Here is a 17,115-nt window from a genome sequence, read left to right as displayed (position 1 = left end):
GGGGGGAGGAGGAGAAGTCATTATTAATCAGAACAAATTAACAAGAGAATTAATTAAATTTAATTAAAGAGAGAACTCAGAAAATATACAATTGTTAAAATATTTATTTATGTCTGGCTGCACTGGGTCTTCGCTGCTGCATGCGGGCTTTCTCCAGCTTCGACGAGTGGGGGCGACTCTTCGTTGTGGTGCACGGGCATAAAAAATTAGGAATTAACCAGAAAACCAGTAGTCCCTCCAAAATCTGTTCACTTAAATGTTTCGAGCCACTCTTCTAAATAACTCGCACCTGAGGCTACAAACTACTCAGAAATGAGAATGTGAACACACTATATCTTCCTTTTTTTTTTTTTTTTTAAATGAGACCCCCTCGCCTGGGCCTGAGATTGTTTGGTTTATTTATTTAAGTTTTGTTTTTTGTTTTTTGTTTTTTTAAATTTTTGGCTGCCTTGAGTCTTAGTTGCGGCACGCGGGGTCTTTCCTTGTGGCACACAGGCTTCTCTCTAGTTGTGGCGTGCAGGTTTCTCTTCTCTAGTTGTGGCGTGCAGGCTCCAGGGCGCGTGGGCTCTGTAGTTTGTGGCACGCCGGCTCTAGTTGAGGCGCACAAGCTCAGTAGTTGTGGCGCACGGGTTTAGTTGCCCTGCGGCATGTGGGATCTTAGTTCCCTGACCAGGGATCGAACCCATGTGCCCTGCATTGCAAGGCGGATTCTTTACCGCTGGACCACCAGGGAAGTCCCACGCTCTATCTTAAATTTATGAGATGCACCAGTAAGCCAAAGGACAATTCAGAGCCAAAATTAACTTTTTTTTTTAATTTACAGCAAGTAAACGAATAAATGGGAAAAGAATAGGAAAATAACCCCAAAGTGTGAAGGAATGCATTTATTAAAATAAAAGCAGAAATTAATAAAATATAAAACAAAAACATTCATCAATAAACTCTAAAACTGATTCTTTGAAAAGACCAATAAATAGACAAACTTTCATCAAATTCAATTTTTTTAAAAAGAAGCAACAGCAGGAATAAGAAAAGCAACATAATTATAGATGTGGAGTGATTTTTAGAATGATGAGAATATTATGAACAAATGAATGCCGATATATTTGAGTATCTAGACGAACTAGATGCTTTTATATAGGAAAAGAGAAATCACAAAAATTGTCTTGAGAAGAATATTTTTTTAATTAACCACAACAGAAATTGAAAAGGTGGTCAAAATTTTAGTCCTCTAAAAGGCTAGATCCAATATATTTATGTTTGCTATTTGCCAAAATATCAAAGAATAAATCATTCCTATGTTACATAAACTTTCCAGGAGTAAAAATGGGTAGGAAACCTCTTTCTGTAAGACCAACATACGGCTGATACCAATAAGAAAGAGAAGAAAGTAAGAACTAGAGATATAAAAATATGTCGACATAACTATTTTGGTTACAGAGAACAGGCTAATCCGACTAGAAAACCCAAGCAAAGCAACTCAAAAGCCTTTATAACAATTAAAAGGACCAGGAAGGTGACAATTAACAAAGGAAAACAATCACTTTCATGTACTGATAATGTACTAGTGTGGGCAGCCTACTGTAACACCATAAATGGAGTGGCTCAAACAGCAGACATTTCTTTCTCACATTTCTGGAGGCTGGAAGTCCAAAATCAAGGTTTCATGATTCTGTTCCTGGTGGGAGCCTCTTCCTGGCCTGCAGATGGCGGCCTTATCACCGTGTCCCCGCTTGGTGGAGAGAGAGGAGAGCACCAGTCTCCCTTCCTGTTCTTATAAAGATGCTAATCTCATCATGAGGCCCCGGCCCCATGACCTGATCTAAACTTAAGTGCCTGCCAATGCTGTCACATTGAGGTTTGGGGCCACAACATACAAACCCTGAGGGGACTCATACATTCAGTCCGTAACAGGTAATAGCTGATCCGTAAATATAATAAATGAGCTCATAAGCTATCACTTTTCAACATGATACTGCAAGTTTTATCCAATGCAATAAGACGAGAAAAATAAACCAAAGGGTAAGAATTGGAGAAGAAGAAAAAATTAAATGCCAAAAAAATTGATTGCCAAACTCAACAACAAGAAAATAAACAATCCAATTTAAAAATGGGCAAAGGACTTGACATTCCTCAAAAAAAGATAAGTGAATGGCCAATGAACCTAGGGAAAAATGTTCAAAATCACTAATCATCAGGGAAATACAAACCCAAACCACAATGGGCTAGCACCCCACACCCATCAGGAGGGCTGCTGTCAGAAAAACAAGCGCTGATGAGAATGTGGAGAAGTTGGAAGCTTTGTGCATTACGTGTAAGAACGTAAAATGGTAACAGCCACTGTTGAAAACTGTACGACGGTTCCTCAAAATATTAACAATAGATTAAAAATACCATATGATCCAGCAATTCCAGTTGTGTGTGTATATACCTAAAAGAATTGAAAGCAGGGTCTCAAAGAAATATTTGTACACTTCTGTTCATGGCAGCATTATTCACAATAGCTAGAGCATGGAATCAACTGTAGGTCCATCAAAAGAATGGAAAAGGAAAACGTGGTTATACCACAGTGGAACATTATTCAGCCTTAAAAAGGAAGGAAATTCCGACACCTGCTTCAACATGGATGAAACTTGAGGCCATTATGCTCAGTGAAAGAAGCCATAAAAGGACAAGTTTTCTGTATGATTCCACTCACATGAGGTACTTAGTCAAAATCATAGACACAAAGTATAATGGTGGGTGCCAGGCGTAGGGGGGAGGGGAGGAGAGTTACTGTCTAAGAGGCATAGATTTTCAGTTTTACGAGATGAAAAGAGTTCTGGAGATGGATGGTGGTGACGGTAGGACAGCACCGTGGGTGTGTTTAATGCCACCGAACTGTACACTAAAAATGGTTAAGACGGTCAATTTTATGTTGTGTGTATTTTACCACAATTTTAAAAAGAAAATATGTAAATAAAACATCTTTTAAAAAGCCGGTTGCTATGTGACTATAAAAGAGAAACCACAGAATAATAAGAGAGTTCAGCAGATCTTCTATATATAAAGTCAATAGTATTCTCTCCACATCTGTTGCAAACAGAAAATATAACTTTTTAAAGGTACCATTTATAATAGCAACATTTTATTTGTTTATTTTAAGTAAACTACCTAGAAAAAAATCTAACGAAAGATGTATATAGGGAAATTATAAGCTTTTATTAAAAGACATTTTAGAAGTCCTAAATAAATGGAGAGTTGGATCGGGTTCATGGTTAGGAGACTTAATAGCAAAAAGATGTCAAATTCCTCTAGTTAATCTATATGTTGATGCAATTCCAGTAAGAGTCTCAGTGGGATTATTCATAGAACTCAACAAGCTGATTCTAATGTGTCTGTGGAATCGAAAAGGAAAAGGAAAGGGAAAAGCCAGGACAGCTTTGCAGGACAGCAGGCTGGAAGCACTGACTCTCTGTGTGAGATCAAGACTTGCTGCAAACCTGGAGTGATGAAGACAGCGTGGTACATTGAAGTCAAGACAGATGAATAAACCTATGGAACAGAACGAAGAGGCTGGCACGAGACTCATACACGCACGGAAATGTGATTTATGTCAAGAGCTATTTTACATATGTAGGTAAAGGTGAACTATTCAATAAATTGTATTAAGAAAGTTGGTTATCTAGACAGAAAAAGATAACAGCATATTTCTACCTCGTATGGGGCCCCATGTAAATTCCATATTAATGGGTTATTATGATTATGAAAAACAGAACTTGAGCCTTTTAGAGCATATTGGAGAATATGTTTATGGCCTAGAATAGGGAAGGATTTTTTAGACAAGTTGTAAAAAGCACAGAACAGAAGAAAAATTATAATTTGACCACATTAAAATGTAAAGCTTGGATTCATCACAATACACCATCAATAAAGCTGGAAACGAGCCACAGACTGAAGACGCTGCTTGCAGTGTGTGTAACTGACAGAGGATTAATATAAAGAAAGCTTAAAGGCCCCACAAATGAGCAAGAAGACAAATAGCCCATGAGACAGACGGGCAAAAACACAAACCTGAGATTCAGCAGATGAAATAGAAGTTCTCAGCCTATTCATCATTTTAAAACCAAATTAAAACAACAGTGAGTTATCACTTTACACCCATCATATGAGCAACCTTATTTATTGATTGATTGATTGATTTTTGGCTGCATTGGGTCTTTGTTGCTGTGCGCGGGCTTTCTCTAGTTGCGGCAAGCGGGGGCTACTCTTCGTTGCGGTGCACGGGCTCCTCATTGCGGTGCCTTCTCTTGTTGCAGAGCACGGGCTCTAGGCGCGCGGGCTTCAATAGTTGTGGCACACGGACTCAGTAGTTGTGGCTCGTGGGCTCTAGAGCTCCTCATTGCGGTGCCTTCTCTTGTTGCAGAGCACGGGCTCTAGGCGCGCGGGCTTCAATAGTTGTGGCACACGGACTCAGTAGTTGTGGCTCGTGGGCTCTAGAGCGCAGGCTCAGTAGTTGTGGCGCATGGGCTTAGTTGCTCCGCGGCATGTGGGATATTCCCGGAGCAGGGCTCTAACCCATGTCCCCTGCATTGGTAGGCGGATTCTTAACCACTGCGCCACCAGGGAAGTCCGAGCAACATTTTTTAAAATTCACTAATACCAAGAGTTGACTAGTCTAAATTCAGAATAGAAAAGTGGTTGGGGGGGGGGGCATGGGATGGGGAGGGACTGGTTAGAGGGGCACAAACTGTCAGCCATAAGGTGGATGAGGTCTGAGGTCTAACCTATAACATGGTGACCATAGTTGATGACACTGATCGTATCACTGAAACTTGCTAAGACAGTAGAATTTAAATGTTCTCGCCAAAGAAAAGAAAAGAAAAAATTTAAAAAATCTGTGAGGGGATGGATGTGTTAATTAGGTGGGAAGAATCCTTTCACAATGTGCACATCAATCAAATCGTCATGATCTACGCTCTAGCTTGCAGTGTTATTTGTCGATTCTGCCTCAATAAAGCTGAGGAAAGAGCTGCCGAGTCTGTAGGGCAGTGACGCCAGGAACGCCGTTGGGGAACAAGCAGCGCTCAGTACGGTGAGGACACACCCGCCGTCCACCGGCAGCTCCACCCCGAAGCAGGCGTCTGACGGCCCTGTGTGGTGACTGCAGGCTCCTTCGTGACGGCAAGACAGCAAAGAAAGGAAAAGCCTTAACAGGGCGGTGGGGCTTTTTAATGGTATACTCACAGAGGATCTGCCACAAAGGATGAATGAACCAGAGCTAAAATGCATCCAAATGGCTAAATCTCAAAACTTCACATGGATTGCAAAAGGAGGGACTTTGCAGAAAAGGTACAGCTTGTTATCTTTCACAGAAAATTTTCGGACCTTCAGAGCGATGCTGTATGTTTTCCTATGTAGTGGATGTGTCAGCACGGGGGGGCTGACGAACCGCAGACTCAGTTCAGCGGTTCCCCCGCCAGGGAGGAGAGGGAGGGGCCTTGTGAGCCGCTCTGGGGCGTGGTCTCTCACCAGGTGCGCCACCGGGGAGGCGTGGCAGGACATCATGCTGGCCTGCATGCCGGGCAAGAAGTGCGCGCCCGAGTCGGAGCCGGGCAGCAGCGCCGAGGGGGAGGCGCCCTGCGGCAGCAGCTTCGCCGTCTTCTACTTCATCAGCTTCTACATGCTCTGCGCCTTTCTGGTGAGCCGGGCGGGGCCCGCGGCCTCGGGTGGCCAACGCGCAGTCCTGGGCCAGCCGCGCCCTGCGTCTCTGCAGCTCACGCTCGGGGGGTGCCCCATCGGGGAGGCCGGCCTAGAGGGCTGTGTCCCTGGGACGGCCCAGCCGCACTGGAGGGAGGGGGCGGAGCTGGCCCAGAGTGAGCTCAGCCAGCATCCTTCTCGTCCGTTCTCAGCCCTTGTGGTGGTGGCGTCGTCCCCAGGACAGGAGGCCCCTTAAACATTTCTGGCACTTTGACAAGGGGCAAGGGGAGGGTGGTGGACAGTCACCCCCGTCCCTGGCAGCCCCGCCTGCCAGCTGGGTGTGAGGGAAGCTGCCAGCCCACAGCGGGGGTTCACCTGCACAAACCCAAGGGGAGCTGGGTCAGGTCCTCATCCAAGAGAGCCACGTTCCGGGGGCCGGTGTTTTCAGTGGTGCCGCTTGGGCGTCTTCAGAAACACTGGCTTCTGCCGCGCGTGGCCTGCTAACCGCGTGTGCTGGAAGGGCCTCCGAGGGCATCTCCCCGCGCTCTCCGTTCTCCACAGATCATCAACCTCTTCGTAGCTGTCATCATGGACAACTTTGACTACCTGACAAGGGACTGGTCCATTCTGGGTCCCCACCACCTGGACGAATTCAAGCGAATCTGGGCGGAGTATGATCCTGAAGCCAAGTAAGTCCCCAGAGGGGAGCCCGACCCCCAAAGCCGCAGGGGGTTGCGTGACCGCACCTGTGGGAGCGGGTCAAGGCGGGTTAGCACGGGGCGGATCCCCAGCAAACACTGACCTGCACGGGCCACAGGGGTCGAGGGTCAGGGCCAGCGATGGGAGGGCTTTGGCTGAGTGAAGAAGACGCCTGCTGTTCTCAGCTGAACAGGACAGGAGGGCCTGGTGTCGGAGTAACCAGCAGGGACTCGAGTCAGGATGTCCGGGGCCAGGCAGATCCTGCCTGCCTTTCTGCCGTAGGTCCATCAGTCCAGCCACCACGTTTGGTTGACACTGGAAATACCGTTTGGTCAGACGGTTGGTTCACTGAAGCAGGAGTAATATTGAGAATTTCGTTGCCTACTAAAATCCCTTCCACCGTGAATATAGCACTGATGGAAAATTGCTCCTTAAAATCCTAACCACGTGTATATACTGGTTTAGGAGTTTTGCCTGCAGTTCTGCAGCTCAGCACCAGCTTCATCGCTCGGGTCCAGCCGTGGAGAGTCCCTTCTGCAGGGGGATCCCCCGCCCTGAGTGCTTGAGTCCTGGGCTACTGGCCGAGACCGCCGCACTGACCTTCCCCCCGTTCCTCCTCTTCTAGGGGTCGCATCAAGCACCTGGATGTGGTGACCCTGCTCCGGAGGATTCAGCCCCCCCTGGGCTTTGGGAAGCTGTGCCCTCACCGCGTGGCCTGCAAAGTAAGAGATGAGCTGGGCTCGTGGGAGACGCGACATGGGAGGGAAGATGCCTCTGTGACCTTGGTCAGGACGTCAAGCCTCTACGGGGATGAGGACAGTATTTTATGAGCCTGAAGAAAGGAGCCAGAGCCAGAGTAGGCGTTAGGGGTCCTTCCCACAGTGCGTTCTCAGACTCTGAAGGGAACACGCGTGACACACGCACACGCATTTCGAGGCCCCCCCCCCCTTCGGCATCCTCCTGCTGCCTCGGGGGTTCTGCGGGAGGGTCCTTCAGGAGCCGGCTGCTGTGATGACCAGCTCTGCTCCCCCACCAGCGCCTGGTCTCCATGAACATGCCCCTGAACAGCGACGGGACGGTCATGTTCAATGCCACCCTGTTCGCCCTGGTCCGGACGGCCCTGAGGATCAAAACGGAAGGTAAGGTCATCCGGGGGCCCCGGGAGAGCCACCGGGAGACCTAGTGGACCAGCCGGAGCCCAGCTCGGCTCCTGCGGGGTGTCAGAGCCTCAGCCCGGCAGTAACTGTCACCTCTGGGGTATTAGCGGTGCCAGGTCTGCTCGTGTGCCCTTTGCTCCTTGAACGGCCTCCTTGCCTGTAGTTTTTAGAGCTCATCCTGGGGGACACCTCAGGGTCCTTGGGTGTAGTTCAGAGAGCAGGAGATGAGTGTTACCTGAAGCGGGGCTGAGCCCCATCACAGTGGGATTTCACTTGCTGCAAGTGGGTCTCAAGTGTTCAACCGTCCTTGCAAGTTAAACTCCTGTGTCGATCAGGAAGGGGTCAGAGCGGACGTGGTGACTGGAGCTGAGGTCGGCCCTCGCCCACCTGCAGGCACGTGCTCAGCCAGCCGGCAGGTGGGGGTCAGAGCCCCCGTGCTCCTCATACGGGGCTCCCTCGGGGGGGGCCGTGCTCCCCCGTGTTGCCTGGCGGGAGGGACCGTCTTCCAGGTTGCACGACAGGGACCTGTGGCCAGCAGCTTGGCTTCGATGACCCGCTGTCCTCACAGCTGCAAAGGCTGCAGGTGCAACTGACGAGATGCAGCTGCTTCCCCAAAGCTCCCAGCCTCCTCCTGCGATTCGCAGAGTTGGGGCTTGTTTGAGACGCTGAGTCCCAGCCCCCGCCCCGAACTCGGAACGTGCATCCTGCACCAGCCGCGGGGGATTCACGTGAGCAAAGTCTGAAACCCACCGGCGCAGTAATTAGAGAAAACTCAGGTGGGACCGGCAGTGTCGCCTCTGCCTTCTGACGTTTGGATCTCAGAGCCTCAGGAGGCTGGAGCCCTGGGCGGGGCAACAGGGGACTGGACCCTGATATCGTGTGACGGTCAGCGAGTCTCTCTCTGCCTCAGTTTCTTCGGTTGTAAAACGAGAAAGGTGGGGGGATGTGTGGCATTCAGTTCAGTGGACAAGCCAGGAGGTGCCTTCTCTCAGCTAAATCCTTTCAGAAAATAACAGAAACATCCTAGATGTAGGAAAAGAACAGGGCCAGCAAGGTGCCTGTCAAAATAATGAGCTAATCTTTAAAAAAATTGTAGAAGTTCAAGTTCTGCTGCTGAACTAAGAAGAAACTAAGGCTGAAGAATACGCTCTCGGCAGCCAAGGCCGTAACTCAACCTGAAACGGGTAAACAGGCCTATTTCTGCGCAAACGGATGGAACACACACTTTGTGTAGGCGTGTGTGTGACCAGGGGGAAGCCTGGAGGGAAGTTCGCTAACACGTTAGCCTCGATTGTCGTGAGCGGTGGAATCAGACGCTTCTCTTCACTTCCTTTACCTTCTTCCTTTACTTTTCCAAACTTTCCACCATGACTGTGGTTATGGTTCCTTCCAGGAGGGAAGGTTTTCTTTTTCAAGGAGGGAAGCTAGAAAGACTCCTGGAAGGAACGTGTTGTGGTCCTTAAGTTTTGATGTAAAGTGAGGAGATGAATCTTCATCCCGTGGAGGAACGAGAAGCGCTGACGTTGGAGCCAGGACTCAGCACCGTCAAGATGCTCGTCAGAGCAAACCAAGTCCCAGACAAAGACTCTTCAACCTTAGAGCCGGACACGCACAGCCCATCCTGAGAAAACAGTCTCCCGAGACCAGGGGAGAAGCCAGCCGCGCGGGGACCAGTCAAGCCAAGAATCAAAGGAAACTCCAAACGCAGACATTGTCTGCTGAGGAGCAACCGCCCCTGTAGCTCAGAATTCTGCATTTTCACGTTAAGTCCTGCTAGATGGTAGATCTCACGTTCCGTGTTCTTACCACCATAAAATACAATTTAAAACTGAAAAAAGGTCAACTTCCCTGACGGTCCAGTGGTTAAGGCTCCGCACTTCCACTTCAGGGGGCACAGGTTCGATCCCTGGTTGGGGAACTAAGATCCCGCATGCCACGCAGCACGGCCAAAGAAAAAAAGAAAAGAAAAAAAGGAATAGTTCCCAAAGGGCCCACAACATCAACTCAAGGCAAACCTTCACCAGAGACAGGCACCCTCCCCACCTGCAACCAACGTGTTAAACCCTTAAGTCCGGGAGGCAAAGGTGAGTTCTTAGAAGCAACTACAAAGAAACTGGAGGAAGCATCTAAATCCGGGAAACTAAATGCCACGCGGTCCTCACCCTGCAGACTGTGAGCTGGGGTATTTGGAGAGAAATTAGCGCCTGCTCGAGAGAACCAGCAATGTCCCAGGCCCCATCAACCCAGGATACGGAAGGAAGATGTCCTGAAGCACTTAGAAGACATGAAGCAAGGGTTATGAAGTTCGAGGTTACATAGCTCACGGTGAGAATGAATTAAGGCTTGGAGAAGAGTGACAGACCCTTTTGGAAGATGTGTCATTGCGCAGGTCTGTCGTAACAAATTATCACAAACTGGGGGCTCCAAACAACGGAAATTCATTCTCTCACAGTCAGGCCAGAAGTCCGAAGGCGAGGCGCCAGTGGTCAGCGGGGTGGGTCCCTCTGGGGGCGCGGACGGGGCCCCTCCCGGCCTGTCCCGGCTGCTGGCAGTGCGGGCAGTGCTGGGCCCCCTAGGCACCTAGCTGGGTTTCTCCGCTCCCTGATTCCGTCTCCGCCCGCCCCCCGCTGTCTTCTCTGAGCGTCTCTCTGCATCCCCTCCTCTTATGAGGACACCAGTCACATTGGATGAATGTCGTCCCCTCCCCCAATGAGCACGCCCTCATCTCAGCTAATACACCTGCAAAGATTTCTACCTACAGGCCGCCTAAGGTTCCAGGTGGGTGTGAACATGGGGGCACTGTTGAGCCCGCCGCGGAAGACGAGTGTATCTGAGCATCGTGTCAATCAGGGCTCCCGCTACACGTGTCGGGACCCGCCGGCCACCTCCCCGGCGCCGGCCTCTGAGCCCGCTGTGCTCGCCCGCTGCCGTGTCACCACCCACACAGCACCTCCCACTCTGAAGGTCTGGAGTCCAACCATGGGGCCTCCAGGCCAAAACCAGACTGTTGACCCGGACGTGTCCTCTTCCCGGGGCTCGGGGAAGAGTCCACTTCCGACTTGCTCAGGCTGTCAGCAGACTCACTCGCTGCCGGTGCAGGACCAGCTCTCGGCTGTGCCCCCAAGGCCCCCGAGCCCCGCACGCAGCCCTGCACCTGCCCTGCTCCCAGCCACGGAGGACTCTCTTGTCTTTGGCCCCCGTCATGAATTACTTTTGTTTGTTTTTTGCTTTGTATGATTTTTTATTGAGTCATAACTAACATGTGACATTACATTTGTTTCAGATGAACAACATAGTGATCCCGTATTTGTATTTATTGCAAAATGCTCACCACAAGTCTGGTTAACATCTATCACCTCACAGTTACAATTTTTTTCTTGTGATGAGAACTTTTAAGATCTACTCTCTTAGCAACTTGCACACGTACAGTACAGTATTGTTAACTGAAGTCCCCATGCTGTCACGCTGTGCTTTACATCCTCAGGACATATTTATTTTATAACTGGGAGTTTGCCCCTAAGGACCCTCTCCTTGTGAAGAGCTAGTCCACTGCTGGGATTAGCTCAGGCCCCACTGGACAGCTTCCCCATCCTACGGCACATGCGCCGTATAACATAACCCGACCACAGGGTAAGGCCCCGAGTTCACGGTTCCAGGGGCCATGCAGGGCGCGTGCCTGGTGGTGGCGGGAGAGAGCTGGGGGTGTGTTAGACCCAGCCCCCCGGTCCTCTCTTACGGCTGCGGGTCTCAGCTTTCCTCTCCCAGGGCTGTAAGGCCAGTATCCCAGAGGCGCACAGAGAGGCACCTAATTAAGCCTGTTTTGCCAGTGGAGAAAGGAGACCCAGAGAAGCCCCCAACCTCGGGACCCTCGTCTTCTGGTTTCTGCTTCCACGCCAAGGTTTCGCCACCTTCTCCCAGCAGGAGACTCAGCAAAGGGCTTTGACACAGAGACCCCCGAGCGTGGACGCCCCACGTGGGTCTGCGGAGGGACCACACTTCCTTCCAGTCGCCCACACTTCCCTGGCGGCCCAGGGGGAGCCCCTGTGGCCGTCCAGCTCGATCCAGCTCCAGCAGTCTCAGGGGCCCCCTCAAGGAGAAGGAGGGCCACAGAGTGGGTGCAGGGTTGCCCTGGCGACCAAGCAGCAGGCAGGGAGGAAGGGGAGAGAGGCCAAGAGGGGACGGAGGCGGACAGCGGGAGCCCCGGGGGGAGGATGATGGGGCTGACGGGCCAGAGCCATTGCAGGCAGAGCCCGCGGGCCGCGGCCACCACTCCCACAGCAGGACCAGCCCACGGGAGGCCCCCAGGGGCAGCTGGTCAGTCGGCCTTGCGTCTCCCTCCCCACAGGGAACCTGGAACAGGCCAACGAGGAGCTGCGGGCCATCATCAAGAAGATCTGGAAGCGGACCAGCATGAAGCTGCTGGACCAGGTGGTTCCGCCTGCGGGAGGTGAGCCACCCACCCCGGGCTATGCGAGTCCTGAGTCCAGGCTGCGGGAGGCCTGCCCTTTCGGGCTGGAGCCTGGTCCAAGCCTGAGGTCACAGAGGAGGCCGAGCTAGGCCCCCCGATGCCTGGAGGTTTGGCAGAACTTCAAGGAAACTCTGCAAAGCGGAGCTTTCCCCATAACCTGCCGGGCTGGGTGCTCTAGGAATGATGGGGTCCTGGAGAAGGAGCCCCCCGGGACGCCCCTTCCTGTTCCTCCCGGGGCAGTGTTTGTCGACTCTGTCAACCGTCCTCCGTATACAGCTGCCAAAGTATGGGTACAACACTTTAATGTGAAATATGTTATCATCAAATGTTTTTCAATAAATAAATACTCAGGGACAGCTCAGGGGCCCGAATTTCTAGTTAACTGACCAAGGCTCGTCTGCACCCACTGTTATGAATAAGTTTGTGTTTAAAGGAAACAAACAGTGTTGACATCGTTGACGTTTTGCGTTTGTCTTTTTGAAGTAAGTACGGGCTTATGGCCTGTCTTTAAATAAGTAGAGACAGCTCTGGGCACACACGTGGGGTAAGTGCAGACTGATCGCGGTCCAGCCCCGTGGGGACCACATTCACGGAGCGATGCCGTCAGGGACACAGTTTTCTGAAATGTGCACCCTTCTTACTCAGCTTGAAACAAAACAAAGTGGTCTTCCATCCACTTAAACAGCAGGTATATTCCTGGGAAACTGGAATATCACAGCCGTGCAGGTCCCACGTGGAGCCGAGTGAGGGTCTTAGCTCACGTGGTTACAGCGGGAGGTCCCCCCACAGACGTCTGGCGTGGCCTTGGCAGCGTGCCAAGGTAGTATTCACCGTGCTTTTCAGGACACGTCCAGAGCCACGTCGTTCACGCCAGCAGCAGCCCCAAAGCATGGTGACAATCGCAGTGACATTGAGAAAGTCCCATACGTTCCCAAAACACTCCTTAAGAGGGGGTGCTGCCCCTGACGAGACCCACCCCCGAAAGGAAGGCAGGCCTGGGGATGGGCGCCACGCGGCCTGGCGTCACACGCACCACGTCCCTTAATCCTCATCACGGTTCTGTGACGCCTGCTCTAGGAGCTGGTTCTCAGCTGCTGAGTAGCTGACCCCAGGCTGGTGGTGAGAGCCCTGTGGATTCAGGACCCAGGTCCAAGGGGGCCACCCTTCCCACCAGAGCCAGTCTTCCCCGATTCACGGCAGACAGGGCTCAGGCATCCCCTCCACTTGGGGCTGGGGCCCCTGCCGTCCGGACGGAAGGCAAGCAGCTGTGGGTTTGGCTACTCTCACGAGACAGCTAGGAGCAGGGGAGCCATCACAGCCCCCAGATGCAACCCAGCAGCCTTCTCCAGGCCTTCCGCCCCATCTTCCCCCAAGAACCAGAAGATGAGGCAGGGGGGCTCCTCGTGGGGCAGGAACTGCTCCCCTCGGGGCCCCACTCGCTTCTCACCACCCACTTCGTCCCCAAGACGGAGGCTGATTCTGTCTTGTGTCACTTGGGGAGCAGCCCAGCCGCGGGGTTAGAAAGCCCCGACCGAGATGGGGGGCCTGCGCCCCTCCCACCAACCCCTCCCACCAACCCTTAAGCAGAACGCTAGCCCTTAGGGGACTGGGCGATTATCAGTGGGCACCCGGAGCTTCAGAATCTTAAAAGAGTTAATCAACAAGGTCAGTTAAGTAAAAAATGCAAGGTGGGAAATAAGTTTGACAATAGGCTACTTTTTCTGTGAAAAAAAGAGAGGGTAGGAATATATTTGCTTATTTGCAGGAAGCATTTGCATAAAGAATCTCTGGGAAAATAAGAAACAAAAGAGAAAGGTTATCTGATAGGAGGTGGGGAGAGAGGCTCTTCACTGTACACACACCTTTTTGTATATTTTTGTCTTTTTGAACCACGTGCATGGAGAGCCTCTTCCAAAAAATTTAATTGAGAAAACTTAAGAAGGCGTGGACGCTGACAAAAGGTTCCTGACGCCTGGCCAGCCCCCCTGTTCACGCCCTGTTCACCCTGTCCTCCCTTTGCTCTCAGATGATGAGGTCACGGTGGGCAAGTTTTACGCTACTTTCCTGATCCAAGAGTATTTCCGGAAATTCAAGAAGCGCAAAGAGCAGGGCCTGGTGGGCAAGCCCCCCCAGAGGAACGCCCTGTCCCTGCAGGTGAGGGCCCTCGCCCCCCGGGGGCCTGGCACCCTCCTCTCGCCTCTGCCAGGTCCGGGGCTCTCACGGGCTGGCTGGAGGCGGGTCCCTTCCTGAGGGTCCTGAGGCTTCCCCAAGGGGGATGCTGCAGGGGTGACCCTCCCCTCCTGTGGCCTCGCAGCCCGCAGAGCTCGGGGAGTTGGCCGGGGGGTCTGCTGACACCCCTGAAACAGCCCCTCCCAACATGCCTTCATGCCCTGTGGACCTCCGCAGGCTGGCCTGCTGCGGGGAGAGGCACAGGGGCGGGTGGGTGGCAGGTGGGGCACCAGGGCCCTCACGCATCCTCCCCCTGGGCTCCAGGCTGGTCTGCGCACCCTGCATGACCTCGGGCCCGAGATCCGCCGGGCCATCTCCGGGGACCTGACCGCCGAGGAGGAGCTGGACAAGGCCATGAAGGAGGCTGTGTCCGCGGCCTCGGAAGATGACATCTTCAGGGTAGGGGGGTGCCCCGGCCGCAGTCTTCCGCCTCCATAAAGCTGGGTTTGGAGCAGAAGGGTGGGCTGGCGTCCTGAATCCAGGGAGGGAGCCCTGAGTCTTCGGCAGGATCCCAGCTCCCCACCCCCAGCCCTCCCCCAAGCCCTCCCCCAAGCCCTCCCCCAGCCCTCCCCCCAGCCCTCCCCCAGCCTTCCCCCAAGCCCTCCCCCAGCCCTCCCCCCAGCCCTCCCCCAGCCCTCCCCCAGCCTTCCCCCAAGCCCTCCCCCCAGCCCTCCCCCAGCCCTCCCCCAGCCCTTCCCCCAGCCCTCCCCCAGCCCTTCACCTCATCCAAGCCTAGTAGTCCTTCCCAAGCCGGGGCTCCCCAAAGCCGGCAGCTCACAGAGCATCACTGGCCCTCGGAGAAGGTGCGAGGGAGCTGTTTTGCTAAGGAAATGTTTTTTAGGAGACGTTTCTACGTTACACGTTGCAAAAGTGCTGGCCTTTGTGCCACGTCGAATCCCCAGACCTATTTCGTTCGTCAACATTTGAAAATCTGGCACATTCAAATAAAAATCTAGACTTCTATCCTCTCTTGAAAACACCAGAAGATGTGCGGTATCAGGCAGCAGAGGTCTGGAAGCCAGTGGCAATCTTGACTTAGACCATGAGGTCTCCAGGCCCCAAAGCCCCCTCCGGCCTCCTCTCTCCCCTCCTGGGTACCGAGGCTGCCGTCAGTTTTATATATTTTTTTAAATTTATTTAATTTATTTTTTTATCTATTTTATAAATTTATTTATTTTGGCTGCGTTGGGTCTTCGTTGCTGCGCGCGGACTTTCTCTAGTTGCGGCGAGTGGGAGCTGCTCTTCACTGCAGTGCACGGGCTTTTCATTGCTGTGGCTTCTCTCGTTGCGGAGCACGGGCTCTAGGCGCACAGGCTTCAGTAGTTGTGGCACGTAGTCTCAGTAGTTGTGTCTCATGGGCTCTAGAGCGCAGGCTCAGTAGTTGGGGCGCATGGGCTTAGTTGCTCCACGACATGTGGGATCTTCCCGGACCAGGGCTTGAACCCGTGTCCCCTGCACTGGCAGGCAGATTCCTAACTACTGCGCCACCAGGTGAGCCCCTGCCATCAGTTTTAACAGTGAAAACTAGTGCCCACTGGAATTCTGGGGCCCTTGCACCCAGCTCTCTTCATGAATCCCCAAGGTATTTGGCTAAAAATCCTATAGCAGTGAGACACTACCACCCAGAACTGCGCTAGGGCCTCTCACCCCACCTCCCGGCCCCAGCAGGCTCCCAGGCGGTGGCAGCATGGGGTGAGAGGAGCCCGCCACCCTGAGGCTGTCTTGTCCTCACCACCCTCCTCCTTGTCGCTGTGAAATGTCCGTCACTGAATGGCCTCGGGGACACACTAGCGCGTCAGTGTGACCCCAGGAGACAGCCCCAGCCTTGCAGGTAGCTACTTGCCCACTTGCCCGGGGCAAGGGGGGACATCGGGGGAAAACACTGCTTCCTGATTTGAAATCTAAGACTCTCCCAGGGGAAAGGAGGCCAGAGTGTAATTGGTGTAGTAACTAAGCCCTTCTTACTCTCAGAACCGTTTGGCCAGCGTAGCTCCTAGCTCAGGGAGCCAGTTGGATTCTTTATTTAAACCCCATTAGAGCCTTCGGGCCCTGTTTTCACCCTCGGCCCCCACATGCCCCCCTGCTGCAGCGAAAGGTCTCCGCCTGAGACTCGGCCGCGTGTTGCCCGGCGGGGCTGAGCTCCTGGTGGAGAAGGAGAGGCGGCCGTGGGCGGGCCACCCCCCACATACCCCTCCGTCTCACCTGCAGAGGGCCGGTGGCCTGTTCGGCAACCACGTGGGCTACTACCCCAGCGACAGCCGGAGCACCTTCCCCCAGACCTTCACCACCCAGCGCCCTCTGCACATCAGCAAGGCGGGCACCAGCCAGGGGGACGCGGAGTCGCCCTCCCACGAGAAACTGGTGGATTCCACCTTCACCCCCAGCAGCTACTCGTCCATGGGTTCCAACGCCAACATCAACAACGCCAACAACACCGCCCTGGGCCGCTGCCCCTGCCCTGCCGGCCAGCCCGGTGCTGTCAGCATCAGCACCGTGGAGGGCCGTGGGCCCCCCTTGTCTCCTGCTGTCCAGGTGCAGGGGGCGTCGTGGAGGCTCAGCTCCCAGAGGTGAGCAAGGGGTTGCACGGGAGGGGCTTGGGGAGGAGCATTTGACCCCTCAGCCCTCCAGCTGGGGTGGAGGCGGCTGCCCAGACCCCGGCCAGAGGGCGGCCAACGCAGCCTCCCGGGTCCTGCAGCCGTGCTCGGGAGGCCCCGTGACACCTGGCCGGCAGGTGTCCCGAGGTGCGCGCCTCTGGACGGGGCCTTCTCTGCTTTCTCCCCCGAAGCAGAGAGGCCCTGGCCCCGATGCCCGAGATGTTTGCATCCTGGAGACACCACCGTCTCCGTCCCCTGGGCCTTTCTCAAGTCTCTGCCCAAACCTGGC

The 17,115-nt window shown here is 53.3% G+C and overlaps 1 protein-coding gene across 21 annotated transcripts in view; it reads left to right on the top strand.

Annotated features, from left to right (window-relative positions):
• CACNA1C (calcium voltage-gated channel subunit alpha1 C) overlaps nt 1-17,115 on the top strand; it is a 469,600-nt gene that overhangs the window by 438,168 nt on the left and 14,317 nt on the right. For all 21 annotated transcript variants that reach the window (XM_067755986.1, XM_067755977.1, XM_067755985.1 and 18 more), the window contains 8 exons: nt 5,515-5,680; nt 6,241-6,368; nt 7,004-7,100; nt 7,415-7,517; nt 11,881-11,982; nt 14,030-14,157; nt 14,497-14,631; nt 16,441-16,799. In XM_067755986.1, coding sequence (XP_067612087.1) covers nt 5,515-5,680; nt 6,241-6,368; nt 7,004-7,100; nt 7,415-7,517; nt 11,881-11,982; nt 14,030-14,157; nt 14,497-14,631; nt 16,441-16,799 — 1,218 coding nt within the window. The remainder of the gene's footprint in view (nt 1-5,514; nt 5,681-6,240; nt 6,369-7,003; nt 7,101-7,414; nt 7,518-11,880; nt 11,983-14,029; nt 14,158-14,496; nt 14,632-16,440; nt 16,800-17,115) is intronic.

The sequence above is a fragment of the Pseudorca crassidens genome, chromosome 11, assembly GCF_039906515.1.
Source record: "Pseudorca crassidens isolate mPseCra1 chromosome 11, mPseCra1.hap1, whole genome shotgun sequence".
NCBI classification, from domain to species: Eukaryota; Metazoa; Chordata; class Mammalia; order Artiodactyla; family Delphinidae; genus Pseudorca; species Pseudorca crassidens.
The sequence above is the reverse complement of the archived record's forward strand: the minus strand, read 5'-3'. Positions and strand labels throughout refer to the sequence as shown.